The sequence below is a fragment of the Clupea harengus genome, chromosome 21 (genome assembly GCF_900700415.2).
Source record: "Clupea harengus chromosome 21, Ch_v2.0.2, whole genome shotgun sequence".
Taxonomy (NCBI): Eukaryota; Metazoa; Chordata; class Actinopteri; order Clupeiformes; family Clupeidae; genus Clupea; species Clupea harengus.
The window spans coordinates 6206622-6222208 of NC_045172.1; the positions used below are offsets into that span (position 1 = coordinate 6206622).

The following is a 15587-nucleotide window of genomic DNA, read 5'->3' on the forward strand; positions in this document are numbered from 1 at the left end:
GTGGAATTTCAAACTGATGTGGATAGGGGGGGGGGGGGGGTGTGGACAGTAAGCAGTTACAGTCACATATCTGGGATTGTAAGGGGGGGGGGGGGTCAGTTGAATTTTTGATGGTGTTTGATGTGGAATTTCAAACTGATGTGGATATTTCGAGACCTCTCTGTCAGGGGAATTCAGTTCTTTGCTAAGATATGCCCACCTAGACTATGGTAGCACAAAAGCTTGGTTAAATGAAGTCAAGGCTTGTGCCTTGGCAGGAAACCAGGATATGGATTTAATAGGCAACAGAATGTTTTATTTTCTTCACAAAGACTTACTCCCCTCCTCCATCGACAACAAAAGGGAACGTCTGATAAAATAATGTCTTGGTATCAGACTCATAATAGGTATATTAAGATCTTGTCAGATCACGACCTTTTATCTGTTGCCAAATATTTGCAAAGTAAATATTGCAGACAGGGAATGGTTTATTAGCAAAAGGAGCAAGTGAAAGCATCACTGTACCGCAGGTAAGAAGGCAACGGGTTGGCGCTGGTCCAGGAGCCAGCCCCGCCCACTCATTATTTAACCGTTCAAATGTCACCGCGCACAGAGGCGACAGTCAGAAGTCAGAAGAAGAACTTGATCTTGACCAAGGCGTCGCGGTTCGTGGGAAAAAATCATAAGACGCGTTTAGTACTTGCCAGAAACTCGTCATAAACGGTAGGGAGGTTTTCTACATCATTAACATCATTAATCATGTAAGAAATTTTGAAGCTTCTGGGGAGTTTTTCCATTAACATACATTTTAGAATGAATACATTGTTTGGAGTGTTTAACAAATAATTGCTGCTTTTTTCTTAAAGAATACATTTGAATTAATTCATTTTTTTAAATAAAGTTTCATAATTTTACACAGGCTATAAAATACATATTATTGAACATCTGATGCTCATAGTTGTATACGTGCATTGTTTGGAGTGGTAGATTGCACTTTTGTTTCAAGTTTGCTTTGGAATTTCTGATGCAACAGCCTAACTATCCAACAGTTCATTAGGTGACGAATTCAGACTATTTTTCTATAATAAAACTCAAACACATACAATTATTTCTTGCAGGCTTGTTGCCAATTCTTTTGATCGTCGACTACAGTATTGAAGCCTAAACACAACTTTTGGAGAGCCTGGTCCATAAGGATTTTAACTTTCTCCAGGTACTTTGCGAGCCACCTCCTATCCCGCAGGGGTGTGTGTGAGAGAGGTGTCCCACGATGCGCTGCCTTCTCCCGGTCGCCGTGTATTGCATCAGCCTATTCTGCTTCCAGCAGCTTCTTGCCCTTCCAGTTGGCAACCATCTTCAGTGGAGCAGGTAAGAGCCTTCTTTATATCCCGCTATATATCAGCATCTGTACACCATCCAGCACAGCTACCGCTGTAGATAAGAGCGGTGCGCCCTGTCTTTGATCCGCGTTTAAACACTGCCACTGCACGGCGGTGGAGAGAGTCGGCGGTAGAGTCAGCTGTCCGACTTGAGAGCTGAATTTAGCATACCGCCAGACAATAGGCTAATAAAGTGTATGAGATAACTTAGTTTATTTCATCGTGTGTTAGTCTAAAGTACAGAAGTATTGTCTTGCGGATAAAAACGTATGCTGGGTGAGCATTTTCTGACTGGTACTGAATTTGAACGGGCAAAGTTATCACGGCGGGCAAAGGTTTTCTTGTCACGAACGACACCTGTTGGCACGGACATAGTTTACGGAATGGGAAGTTACATCGTAACACAATGGATTAATCTCGCATCGGGTGTTGTGGCGGGGAGATAGCAGTCCGAGTGAACAAGGTCAGTCTGGGGTAGACGTGCCACGAGAAACGCACAGGCTCCGCGCGGCTTTACCATCGCGTGCCTCTGCGCGCCAACAAGGTAAAGTCGAATATAAACAGAAAAAGTTTCAGTGATTGATGCGTTTATTCTGTCAGCATTTATGCGAAATGGGATACGCTGGGTTGTGCTGTGTAGTCTGTGTTTTAATAGTTTGTCTGTTATGTTTTTTGCTGACCCATTCGGCTTGTCACTTAATTTCGCGGAAAAGTTGAAACATTGCAGTGGGTCTTTGTATCAGCAATTCTTAGGCAGTTATAATATACCAAACAGTAGGCGCAGTGCGCTTTTGTTAAAGAAAATGTTGTCCCGTTTGCACAGTTCAGTTCTGGTGATGTTAAAACTTTTAGAGTTGTTAGAAGCCATTCCGTATTGCATCATCTTTTTTTGTACAGATGTTAAAGCGCTACGGTATCATTCAAATAACAAGCTACAATTGGCTTGTTCTGTTTGACAGCTGGTCCTCTCGCAGTGTGTTACAGATGTGCATCACGCAATGATAACGACTTGCGTCAGTTCAGAGTCAAGGTTAATTGCCAAAGACTGAATAGGATAGCGGCGGTAGCAAGTGACATATCTGTTAGCAAAAAAATGTAAGATTACTTTTTTCTTCTACATATGTAACACGTCGTTGGCTTCATAGCGAACCGTACCTAATATTTATTTTCTGAATAAATCAAGTTAATTCAATTATGCAACTCAGTGTCAACCCGCTGTTCTGCTTCTTTCGTGGAAATGTAATACGTAAATATTTCGTAGACGAGTCCGCCGAACTCAAGTAGAAAAACCAGTTTGTATTGTAGTGTAAGAGTTGTGAGTCAGGATAGATATCCTGCATTAATAACAGGAACAGCTTTGCGTGGTGGTTGTACTTTTCCACGTCTCTCACTCACAGTAACAGTCTGACAGAAAGCAGAGCTGACACCAGGCAATGCCAAACTGGCAGTTACATAGTTTCATAGTTACCAGCACACACACACACACACACACACAAACACACACACACACACACACACGCACACACACACAATCTCTCACACAGAGAGAGAGAGAGAGATGAATCACTGAGTATTTTTGCTGTACATTATGACATATGCACACAGATATATTATTTATTTGTGTCCTGTGGGGAATTGCCATCTTTTTGCAGTTCAGTCTCGAATTCTAGAGACAAGAACTGATGAGAGAGATGTCATAGGGTTGGCATGCCCTCTTCTGGCTGACATGTATTTATGTCATATGTGGAATCTTGGAGAAAACTACATTTTCGTTTTTCCACTTTTGTTGTTGAAAATGAAGAACATGGTTTGGAGAAAGACAGAGGGTGAGAGAGAGAGGGAGAGAGAGAGAGAAAGAAAAAGAGGGACAGAGAGAGAGAAAGAGAAGGGGATATAACATTACAGACTAAGAAAAAGTAATATCCACTGTTGGCTGCCTTCAATGACTCATCATCTTTAGGCTCAGGACTAGGAGGGGAAAAAATCGACTGACTTTAAAATACACTAGTTCTGTGTTATGCAAATCAAACGCATAAGCACCGGCTGGACTTGTTCCCTATGGGTTTAGCTACCTTTGGCAGAGGTGACTTTGTGCTGTGTTCTAGCTGAGCCTTCGGAAGGTACAGAGAAATAGACACAGCAGTATAGCAGAATCAATGGGAGAGTCAGCGAGCGGCTTTGCAAACAGGGTGTACGACTCTCCTTACAGACACCATTGATTTGAACTTGAGGATGAGGATACACTGATGGGTTGTCTGGGGTCTGTTGGTTTTAAGATGACTTGAAGATGATGATCATCGTGTCCAATCCAGCTGGTTTTCATAGAGTGAAACTTTAACATCAGGGTTCCTTGCTGTAATGTTGACCTACATTTGATAGCGGTGAGGGTATGACTCTCTCTCTGTGTGTGTGTGTGTGTGTGTGTGTGTGTGTGTGTGTGTTTATTTACAGCCTGGTTGTCAGGTGTTTAAGGCACATGGTCTTACCCATCAGTAAAACACCTGCGTTCACTAAACTGATGCAGTAAATAACCTCTCTCTCTTTCTCTCTCTCTCTCTCTCTCTCTCTCTCTCTGCAAACACATATGCTTAAACACTCACACACACACATGCATGCACATAAACACAGTGCTTTTCGACCATTATAATCGATCGGCCATGTGGACTTTCCTTTAAAGAGGCAGGGCGACCAATTCATGGAAATCTGTGGAACAACACTTCATACACACACAAATACAGGGGCTACTATCAGCCACGATGCACATTTGCTGTGTGACTCAGCAAGCACAAAAACAGTACTAAAAACAGCTGACAGATTGTTCTCACACTCATTAACACACACACACTCTCTCTCTCTCTCACACACCCACACACACACACACACACGCACACACACACACACACACACACACACACACACACACACACACACACACACACACACCCCTTACCTGAATTCCCATCTGAAGCACTTTCTGTGATTTCATGTGCATGTCTTTCTCTCTCACTAGCTCTCTTTCTTCCCCTGTATTTCTATAGTGTAACTTTGCATCTATCGTCCCCACTATAGAACACCCTGTTCTTGACAAGTTGTTCATAGTACGCTCGGGAACACAAAATTTCGCCAACTCACCCACAGGACAATCTCCTGAAATAGCTTATCCCGACTGAAATTTTGACACCAGAAGGGGATCACGAAACCAAATACAGTTAGAGACAAGAACTGGGTTTCTAAATGTTGCTGCTTAAAAGATGAAACCATACAGTCTTCACAGGGCAATGTATGATGTTGACTCATTGAGCTGTGAACACCCCTCTGGGGAAACAACTATTTCAAATTTTGGCATAGATTAGGCTGAAATCACTCCCAAACCAGATCGGCTGTTGGAGTCAAACCCACACACAACTCTCTAAAAGCTCTATCACTACTGTTCTTTTTTCGCTTTGAACCAGTGCTGCTACTTTTAGCTCCACATGTGAGTGGCTTAGAGACTTCAAACACAGTAAACATGCTAATGGTTAAGGCCAAATCCCCCCATTGCTGTCCCAAGACGTGTTTTGTAACATATGTCTGGCTGCGCTGCACCTTAGTGTAATCGACCCTTGTAGACCCAAAGCCTCACAATCTGAGCGATTCACAATAACAATAACAGACTGTATTGCTGTTCTGTAGAGTTCCTGCTGTTGGCATCTCAGGCCTTCTCTGTTTGTATCTGCAGTGACCTCTGTTGAGTAGGGACACGGGGGCCGACTGAACTCTCTCCTTCATTTGTTTGAAAAATTGACCATGCGGGGATAAAACAGCACACACACACACACGGAGAGGGTGACCTTTCTGGCAGTTTCCGGCACACACACACAAAGAGAGAGAGAGAGACACACGCCCTGGTGCAGTTTTGTAAAACATCTTGAGGTTTTGTTCTCCAGTGAGAGATTTGACTCTACACAGATTTAAACCCAGGGTGCTAAACTGGCAGCCGAGACCTACACAGTCTTGTTAAGACATGTTGTCTGCTGGGACTGTGGTGAAGACGACCCATTACACACACATACACACACACACACACACACACACACACATTCACGCATTCACACACACACACACACACACACACACACACACACACATACAGACACACACACACATACGGAGCCAAAGATCTTTGACCTGACAAACATTGGCCACGAGAAGCTTCTTAGTGTTTGTGTGTGTTCACGTGAACAGTTTTCCAGTCAGTCAGTATTTCAGTGTGTATCGAACAGGCATTTCCCATTTGTCTCAATACTCAGGAGGAATGACATGCTTAATCTAAAATCAATGTTTACTTAAAAACACATTATTGCGTAAAGGCTGACCGATAGTAAGTAAGCGTAGTGTGTGTTGGTGTGTGTGTGTATGTGTTCGTGTGCGGGCCCGTTGGATGACGTTAAAGAGTAAACCTTCTGCGCTTCTCTGTTTGACAAGTTGAACAAGGACGTTCAGATGTTCAGAGCATTCTTCTCTTATTATGGCTGAGAGACAGTACAGGTCTTTGTGTCTCTTTACATAACCTTGTTGTTGTTTACATCGAGCAAGAATACGGGTCAAAGCAATTTGGTTTGCAGAGAAGCTGCCACTACATCGGTGTGTATATGTGGGCATGGATGGGTTTATGCGGAAGGGTGTGTGTGTTTGTGTGTGTTCCTGTGGTATACGACTCTGATGGGCTGCTTTGTAATCGGGCCCTGGCCTCTATCCATACACTTTAAATCTGGGTGTCTGGGTGCAGTTCTTTCCCTCACGGTACGATCGCTCCATGCAGCGCTCCGCTCCGGCCACTGCTTGTGCGTGTGATTGCGGTGGTCATTACGGCTGCCGCGGCAACGACGTAGAAACACACCCGACAGGCAGGATTCCAGCTGGGATTAGTGGCTAAAACCTGCATTCCTCCGGCCCCAAAGAACACACTCCTGCACCGCACAGAAACACGGATGTACATATACACACAGTTTTAAGCTGGTCATAAATACAGTACATACATTCACAGACCACACGCATACACACACACACACACACACACACACACACACACACACACACACACATACACACATACAGGTTCACAAATACACAAATAAAAATAGGTTCATACACAAACGTATACACATCCCTTACTTGTAAATACACCCATACACGCATACCCAAACACACACATACTTACACACACAGACGCATACAAACACGCATACACACTCACAAACATGAACACACGTACACACACACAATCCAGCATACTCCTGGACAGCGTTGGGATGCTGAGGTCAGCAGGATGTATGCTATGCAGTGACTCAGAAGGTGTGTCTCGTTTGGCACACTGGTCTGGTGCACTTAGCGGTTTGGGAGTATGGCTAAATTGAGTGTTCCCTCAGTACTAGATAAGATTGGATGTTAATTGGTAAAAGACATGGATACAGGCCCAGCGAACATATAAATCTGACGCCAGTCAAGTATGCTTGTGTGTTGCAGAATAAGCCCTGTCATCAGAGGAAGCAGTAACTTGCAGGTGTGTGTGTGTGTGTGTGTGTATCAGAAAGTTTAAGGGTAAAACACAGAAAGAGCTTCTATATTAATTTCCATCCAAGAGTTAAAAAGTATTTAGAATAGATAAAGCAAGGTAAAAGTAGCATGGGATAATGAAACACAAAAGAGGATTTAATCTCAAACAGAAGTTGAGGCAATTAAATGTAGACCATTAAAGTACTGCAGCCTTTGATCCTCCTCCAGTCACTTAGACGCAGAGTACTGGCCAACTGGACAGGATTAGGTCTTTAAACTCCACCATAATCTCACAGAGATGGATGAGAAATGACCAGGTAGAATTTCCAGGCAACCCCTCAAACACACACACACACACACACACACACGCACGCACGCACGCACGCACGCACGCACGCACGCACGCACGCACGCACACACACACACACACACACACACACACAGGTGAAAGAGGGGACAGCACATTAGGCTGTATTATCTGCTGAGACACAAACCACTGTAAAGGCTGGGAATGAGGTCATGTCAGGGGGACGCTTGCAGAGTTCTCAGAAATGTCACCATAGTTCCATGTAGAACCATCTGATGAGGCTGTCAGCGTAGCTCGCTCAGCCATAAGGACTGTATCAGTTCTTCTTGCACGACCAAAGAGGAGAGTATAGGTACTGGTATTCTTTTCACATCTCTGTCATGTCTTATTCAATAGCGTAGCCTAGTTCCTCTGGAGCCAATGAAACTAGGATGCGTAATTTAAGAGCAGCACGCCCGACCTGACGGCTGCCATACCCCCCCCCCCCCCCCCACCTCAATCACCAGGGAAACAGCTCTGTTAAGACATCACAGGGTTCTGATGGCCGCCTGCCAATCCAGAGGATAGGTGAGTGGCCAAACTCTGGCGCTAGCGCGTGGATATGTTCCGACGACGGGGATTAAAGTTCTCGAAACACAAGTCCAGCTTGACCACTCTGTGTGTGTGTGTGTGTGTGTGTTTGTATGTGCGCACGTGTGTGTGTGTGTGTGTGTGTGTGTGTGTACAGTTCGCAATCAGTGCATTCGTGGAGCGTGAGAGAGTAATTGTATATGCCACTCAGGAACTGAGGTTGAGTCCTGCTGTGTGTGTGTATGTGTGTATGTGTGTGTGTGTGTATGTGTGTGTGTGTGTGTGTGTGTGTGTGTGTGTGTGTGTGTGTGTGTGTGTGTGTGTGTGTGTGTGTGTGTGCGTATTCGTGTGCATGACTCTGCGTTGCTCCCCAGACTGTGGAAGATTCCACTCCCCCCCCCCTCTCCCTACCTCACCTCTTTTTCATGGAATTATAAATTAAACTCAGCATCCCTCTCTCTCTCTCTCTCTCTCTCTCTCTTTGTCTTTCTTTCCCTGAGTGTTCATTATGGCTACGGCTGGATTGGGTTTCTGCGCACAGGTGCTGGAGTCTGGTTATATTGGGCTGGAGACACGCACTGCTCAGGAGCTCATATCACCTTTCAGTCCTCCCGCTTTGTGAGGGAAAGGTCAGATGTGGGCTCCAAGCCTGTGCAGAGACCATGATAAACTCTATGAAGATGCGCTCTGTATGTGTGTGTGTGTGTGTGTGTGTGTGTGTGTGTGTGTGTGTGTGTGTGTGTGTGTTTGACCCACTTGTTTGTACAGGTGCTGACAAACAAGTATGCATACTTATCCCAGTCTAGACACTGGTACATACACACACGCACACACCCTGGCACTCTGGCACCCAAGCTGCTGTAGCCTGATGGCGATGCCACTGAGCCCGTGCTGAGAGACTGGCTGGCATAGTTCCTCGCCAGGAAATCGTGCCCCACCGCCCCATCCCTTGCATTGTATTGTTCCCCTGCTCACTCAAATTCTGCATTCTGGGAAATGAAGTCTATATTTCTCCTAGTGGGAGAATCCTAAGCCAAGTATTCTCCTACAGCATCTAATGTAAAACACCGCAAGACATAAATACAAGTACTCTAGGTTTGTGTGTGTGCATGATATATGAATATGACAGGAAAGGTGTTTTGATAAAGTCTACTTTTGGAAGCAACTGGCCCTCCATTTTTTCATGTCAAATATTGTTGTGGGTTTTAGTCATTAAATCAAACCACTGCTTGTCTTGTGGAGACTTAGTCTTATTAGCTAGGACCTCTGGGGGCTTGGAGAATTCAGGACTTGTCTGGAAGAACCATGTGTTTCAGTCCCAGAACACAATCCATTTTGCTTAGCTATGGCCTTCTGAGTGTTGGGCTGGTCTCACAGAGAGCAGAACCCTGTCATTTCTCACATTCCATCTTAGGGCAGAGAAACGGACAGAGGGGGAGAGGGAGTGAAAGAGAGAGAGATGGAGAGAGGGGAGGGAGAGAAAGAGACAGAGAGAGAGGGAGAGAGAAGGAGAGAAAGAGACAGGGAGAGAGAGAGAAAGAAGAAAGAGACAGGGAGAGAGAGGCCCTTCCTGGAGCCAGTCATGTTTGGGGCCTTTGGAACCTCTTATTATAACCTCCACCCCCTCACCCCCCCAGCAGGCAAGCAGTGTAACTCCACTGTGGGAACATACCTCCAGTACCCTGTTCTGTTCACTTGGAGATTCTAGACAGTGAAAGAATGTGGAGCATTATCATTCTTAGGCATTAATTTGAGCTCGGAAAACAAAAAAAAACAATAACAAATAATTACAAGAACAAACAAGATCTCTTTAATCTGTCTGCGTCTGACAGTCTCGCGTAGGAGGTGACCTTTTGCAGAGTGACTGCTCTTCCACCTCTTGCTAGTGATTAGCCTAGTGCTCTGACCTTGGTACTAACATTTTCCTAACGCAATTAGCTTTCACTTCTGTGCTAATAATTACCCTAAGGGCCCTGACGTTTAGTTTATGGGTTAAGGTGAATGGACCAGAGTCGCTATATGAGAGGGCTTTAGAGCTTGCAGGTAGAGCTAGCAGGTGCTGTATACCAGCAAAATGGCTCCTTTCAAACATTCTAGGTCTTGGGAGCTTTGGAGCAAACACATATGGATGTATCACACACAAACACACACACACACACACACACATACACACACACACACACACACACACACACACACACACAACCACTCACACGTACACCCTGCCGACAGCCGTTCCTCCCACATACACACACACATACACACACACACAAACACACTTACACTTACACACACCTTGGCTCAAGTGCATCCACACGGTCAAGTTTAAGTGGTCTCTGCTCTGTTTGGATAGCAGCAGATGGCCAGTAGCAGTGGCTCGATGCATTTAGGCCAGGACAAAGTGTTTGCTGATCACTCACTGTCTTCTTCTATCTATGTCCACTCTTTTAAACAGGAGATGAGCTGAGCATACCTGATAGCCCAAATGTCCCTGTGTTTGTCTTTCTGTGTCGGGAACATCCAGGTTCCGTCATAAAAAACATCCAGTCAGCTATGCCCATTGCAGTAAATGGATGGTGATGCTAGTCAGTGTACTGTACACTGGAGCGCCATCCGGACCATTAATGTTCTAAATGGGGTTGATGTGGATCCATGGATATTTTGAAACTAAACTTTTATGTTTCTCTGTCTGCAGTGGTTTAATGCTTCACAGAGTTGAGGGAACAGCCGAACACTGGACTTTGTTTATTTGGATCTTTCTATTCTTGTTACACGTGGCCATTACAGTCTGTTTGTCTCTTGTGCAGTTTCAGTTGTTCTGGAAAGCCAAAGCCAGTTGAGTTGGTTTGGCTTCTGCTACTCTTGATCTGTAGCCTTATGGCTGTCAAGCTGTATCACAACTGACCAAGTGACCAAGTGACGGGTGACCAAGGACACACGCACCTGTGTAATATGGTTGGAGACTTAGCTGACGTGACTAGAGTCAGGTAGGGTGGAGGATGGCCCAGGTAGATTTGGGTGTAGATGACGAATCACCTTGGATAACCTTGTCAACTCACACAAAACCTATGCCACAGGAAGCTGATAGTCAGAAACAGGAAGTTGATAGTCACCAACAGGAAGTTGGTCGTTGTTACTGTGAAGCCTACTCACTTCTCTCCTCTCTCCTCTGCTCTCTCCTCAGCTTGGATCTCCTCCTTGGCAGACCCCTTCAGCCGGTGGAGGGGAGCAAACCGCTCCCCCAGGATGCACCCACCTCCCCTCCCTCTGGTACCGCCGATGCCGAGCCCTCCCTGGACTTGAGCCGCACCTTTTTCTGGAGGGCGATACTTGTCAGAGGAGCCCCGCTGACCCAGACAGCCACCACCACTGTCACCAATACCCCTCTTTTGTCGGACGGAGAAGACGCGGTACCCAAGCGGAGAGGTCGTCGCTATGCCAACACCCACTCGCGTGGGCACCACACGCATCACGGTCAGCCCCAGCTTATGCGCGTGGGGTGTGTGCTGGGCACGTGCCAGGTACAGAACCTCAGTCACCGCCTCTACCAGCTGATTGGCCAGAACGGCCGCGATGACTCCTCCCCCATCAACCCGCGGAGCCCGCACAGCTACGGATGAGTTGCTGCGGCAACAGCCCTCAAGACATGACATCATCTAACCAAGACATGACATCAAAACTTTTCTTAATCCCTATCTATAGTTGGTGTATAGTTCGTATCGCAGAAAAGCCTTTTGCTTTAGAGGCTGATGTAGTCCACATGTTTGCGTCCCCCCTCTCCCTTAAGTTAATGCTTGATGAAGTGTCCATCTTCCCAGAGGAGTTTCCAGTGGCTTTTGGATGGTCAGAGCTGACCTACAGTTCCTCCAACAGGGACCAATGAAGAGTGACCGACTTGCTAGACATGGCTGGACATTCACTGCACCACCCACCCAACTACTTACACACACACACACACACACACACACACACACACACACACACACACACACACACACACACACACACACACACACACACACACACACACACACTCACACATCCTTCTCGGGCAGCAGAGGTGCCTCAAATTGACACACTAATCCTGTTAACATGAGTGTAAAGGCTTCTTAACCTCCAACATCATCCCTCTCTGGACCTTGTGATGCCAAACCGTCCTGGCCAGACTTTCCCGTGGCCTTTGATGCCTGTCAGCTTCTACTCCGCTGGGCAAATGGACGACTCTTTCAAGTGGAGTTTTCCCCCCTGAGAGTGGGGTGGGGGTGTGTGGCACAGGATTGAGTCTGGTGCCAGTGATGAGGGGAGCGCTGGACTGACTTCTGAAATTCCCCCTGAACCCTCTCAACCTGCCCCACACAGGAGATTCAGACCACCCAGTGTCAAATGGACTTCTCCCAACTGGCAAAGGCCCATCCCTCTGTCTCTCTCACTCTCTCACACACACACACACACACACACACACACACACACACTCCACAGAAGGCAGCCACTAAGTGGACTGCGGTGACATGGTCAGTCATCATTTGTGTTCCCCTTTTATTTAATTTTATTTAATTTTATTTTATTTGGCAGTCATTGCTACTGTCCCTCCTGTCATTGCCACAGTATTCGGTGGGTATGATACATACAGTCCCCCAGCTCGCCACCATCCTTGATGCAGATTAGTGTAGTTCCCAGCTAATGTACAGTCACCATGGGTGGGATGGGGGGGCTGAGAGCCAAATATGAGCCCCCACCACCTCAACGTGACTCGTGACTCGTGACTCGTGACAACGTGAAAACGTGATAAATCATGACTTTCCTACCAGTGGTTATTAATGAGCCCTAATCTGAGTGCCCACATCACATGGAATTCACTGACCTTGTGGGGCCCCAACAGTCCTCTGTTCATAGGGAGCCACCACAGCACACACACACACACACACACACACAGAGACACACACACACACACACACACACACACACACACACACACACACACACACACACACACACACACACGCACGCACACACACACACACACAGAGACACACACACACACACACACAAACAAACACACACACACAGACATTCATGCAAAAACACACACAAACACACACACACGCAAACTCACACATAAACACACACACACACACGCAAACACACACACACATACACACACACACACACACACACAGACATAAATGCACATACACACACATACGTAAACAGATGAGCAAATCACACCACTTCTTGACGGTGTTTGAAAAACCTCTGCATCAGCTCCATCTGTGAGACAGGCACACACACACACACACACACACACACACACACACACACCGCAACACACACACACTGGTCTCTGCACAAACCCAATCAGGCTTTCTAACCTATTTAAATTATGTCGCGCTCCAGAGAGAAAGTCCTCTTTAATACAAAGCAATTACATTTTATTCTAAGGTCATGTTTGCACGCCATGTCATGTTTGGCTATGTCTGCTCCACTTCTGTTCAGAATTTTACAGTTCAAATGTGGCTGTTTTTTTTCTCATGAAATGAAAGATTATAGTTTGACCAAAATTTCAGGAGACGGGGAGCCAAGTTTTAAATCCGTAGGCGACATTCCATATGTGTTGGGTGCCTTTCCTGGCAGTAATAAGTATGTCTGAATCCGTGGGTGGATATGTTTATGTATCGCTAAAAATATACCAGCAGCTCCCACTGTTTTAGACACCTTAGCGCAGTCCGCCTGGGTCCCCTTGAAATCAAAGCCGCTTCACAGGCTCAGTGCATGGTTCACCCCCCCTGGCTGTATGTACAGTATTAGCTGCTGTTTCATGTTTTCATCACCAGAAGATTAAAATAGTTGTCACAATCCCTTCATCCCCAACCCCACACCCACCCACCCCCACCCAACTTCCCTCTCCGTTTCAAATGACTGGTTTTTATTTATTTATTTATTTATTTTCCCACAAAGTCCTCACGACCTCCATTGCTCCTTTGTGAGTATCGAGGCCAGCGGCTAATCGCTGTGTTCCCATGTTCCCCTTTTTCAAATACGTAACCATGGTTGTTATGCCAGGTTCTAAAGGCAGCGTTGATTTGAGGTGAGGAGAGGGAAAATAGCAATGCATAATGGAGCGGGTAATTAGGCCTCCTTTTAGCCTGTACCGGCGCCTCGCTCCGTCAGAAGCCGATTCTCACCGCTCAACCGAAAAGCCTTCCTTCTAATCGCAAAAGACATAAGAGAGTCGATTGAATTACCAAAACACCAAAATAATCTGGTTATACTTGACATGTGATTTTAATAATTTATCCTTTTTTTAGTTTAGTATAGTTTTTTTTGTGGTGATCTACATCATGCCATGATATGCGCTTCTCTCTCTCTTCTTTGTTCTCTCCTTTCTTGGTCTCTATCAGCTCCTTTCTAATCTTTGAGTTGCTGTAATCCGATTTCTTATTGGTGGGTTGATGAGTGTGGGATCTACCCTCGATGGTGGTCCAGCAATGGGGGGGGGGGGGGCACAGGGCTGGGTTGCCGTCGGTAACCTCTGCCCTTTGCAGACCTCAGGGAGGATGATCTGTTGAAAGTCTCTCTCTCTCTCTCTCTCTTTCTCTCTCCCTCTGAAATACGCATGGTCTTCTGTGGCTGTAATGGATCTTAATCATTGTCTCATGACTCCTGATTAAAGTGCTTTTGCTGAAACGCTCAGAAACCTGGTGGACCTGTGCTCCTTTGGGCCGTTGCTCTGAAGAAGTGCCTGCCCCATATGACTGTAGATGTGTGTGTGTTTCAGAGAGAGTGTGTGTGTGTGTGTGTGTGTGTGTGTGTGATGGGGGAGTGCTGCTTGTGTCAAAAGTGTGTGTGGTGTCATGGCTGTCTAGGAGAACTTTGTACCATAAGACCCCCCCCCTCTTTGTGCATCAGGAAAAAACACCTCCCACTTTCCTGTTCTTAACAGCTGAATGTGGGGAGGATTGTGTGCTTTGGAAGTGACGTAGTTAGGGGGATTATATCTCATAACATGTGCAAGTGTGTGTGTGTGTGTGTGTGTGTTTGAGAGAGAGAGAGAGAGAGAGAGAGAGTGAGTTTAAATGTCAGATGGTGTCTTTGTAAGATAAAGAAATAAACACCAGTAGATGCACTTTAAAGTGGGCAGATGATATTCATGACCATCGGTAAAGGATGTGAATGAACCTGTGAACGCTGTTGAAACTTGAGTTGTATTGTTCATGATGGTTTAACAAGGCTGTGTATAAATGTATTATAAAAAAAGACATGTAGAGGTCCACCCTATGTTGGGGAATCTGGGTGTCCACACCTGTGTACTCTTTTGTGAATATTATTATTCGTATCGTTATTATTATTAATAATCTGGATATTTAAGTCAATGTATTTATCTTAAGTTATGTTTGTATATTCTTTGTCACCAAAGACTCTTATTTATCACTCTGCCCGTCTCCCATGTTCCTGGAGATGCCTCACCAGTAGGCGGGAGGTGGCGTTCTTCTACGTAAAAGGCCTAGAGTTAGTGTTACTGTCTCCACTGTTCTGTGCTTTTCCAAATAAAGACTACACACTGTAGTGAGATTACAGTGATCGAGTGGCTTTTATTTCAGCAGACGACTCCTGTCTAGCAGTTAAGCAAATAGGTTTTTTCAGAAATATTAAAGTGCATGGCATGCATTGAATGCATATGCATGAAGACATACAATAGCACACCAGCCTAGCAGACATTTTCAATGTATTTATTTATTTATTTAATACATTTTACTACTGAATACAACACATACTTTCAAATTACTACTACAATATTATTATTACATGTTACAAACGTT

At 45.5% G+C, this 15587-nt stretch overlaps 1 protein-coding gene across 2 annotated transcripts; it reads left to right on the forward strand.

The window, feature by feature from the left end:
- The first annotated feature begins 568 nt into the window (after positions 1–568).
- On the forward strand, positions 569–12739 carry adm2a (adrenomedullin 2a). Of its 2 annotated transcripts, none has more exons than XM_012818730.3 (3): positions 569–702; positions 1098–1347; positions 10955–12739. In XM_012818730.3, the coding sequence occupies exons 2-3, from the start codon at positions 1250–1252 to the stop codon at positions 11388–11390; spliced, it is 534 nt and encodes a 177-aa protein (XP_012674184.1). In that variant the 5' UTR covers positions 569–702; positions 1098–1249; the 3' UTR covers positions 11391–12739. The 2 variants fall into 2 exon arrangements, with proteins under 2 accessions (XP_012674184.1, XP_031414717.1); XM_031558857.2 differs by having other exon boundaries at positions 1193–1347.
- The last annotated feature ends 2848 nt before the right edge of the window (positions 12740–15587 follow it).

Coding starts and splice junctions, on each gene's coding strand:
- adm2a (XM_012818730.3), top strand. CDS start 1,250: ATGCGCTGCCTTCTCCCGGTCGCCGTGTATTGCATCAGCCTATTCTGC. Junction 1,348..10,954: donor AACCATCTTCAGTGGAGCAG/GTAAGAGCCTTC, acceptor CTCTCTCCTCAG/CTTGGATCTCCTCCTTGGCA.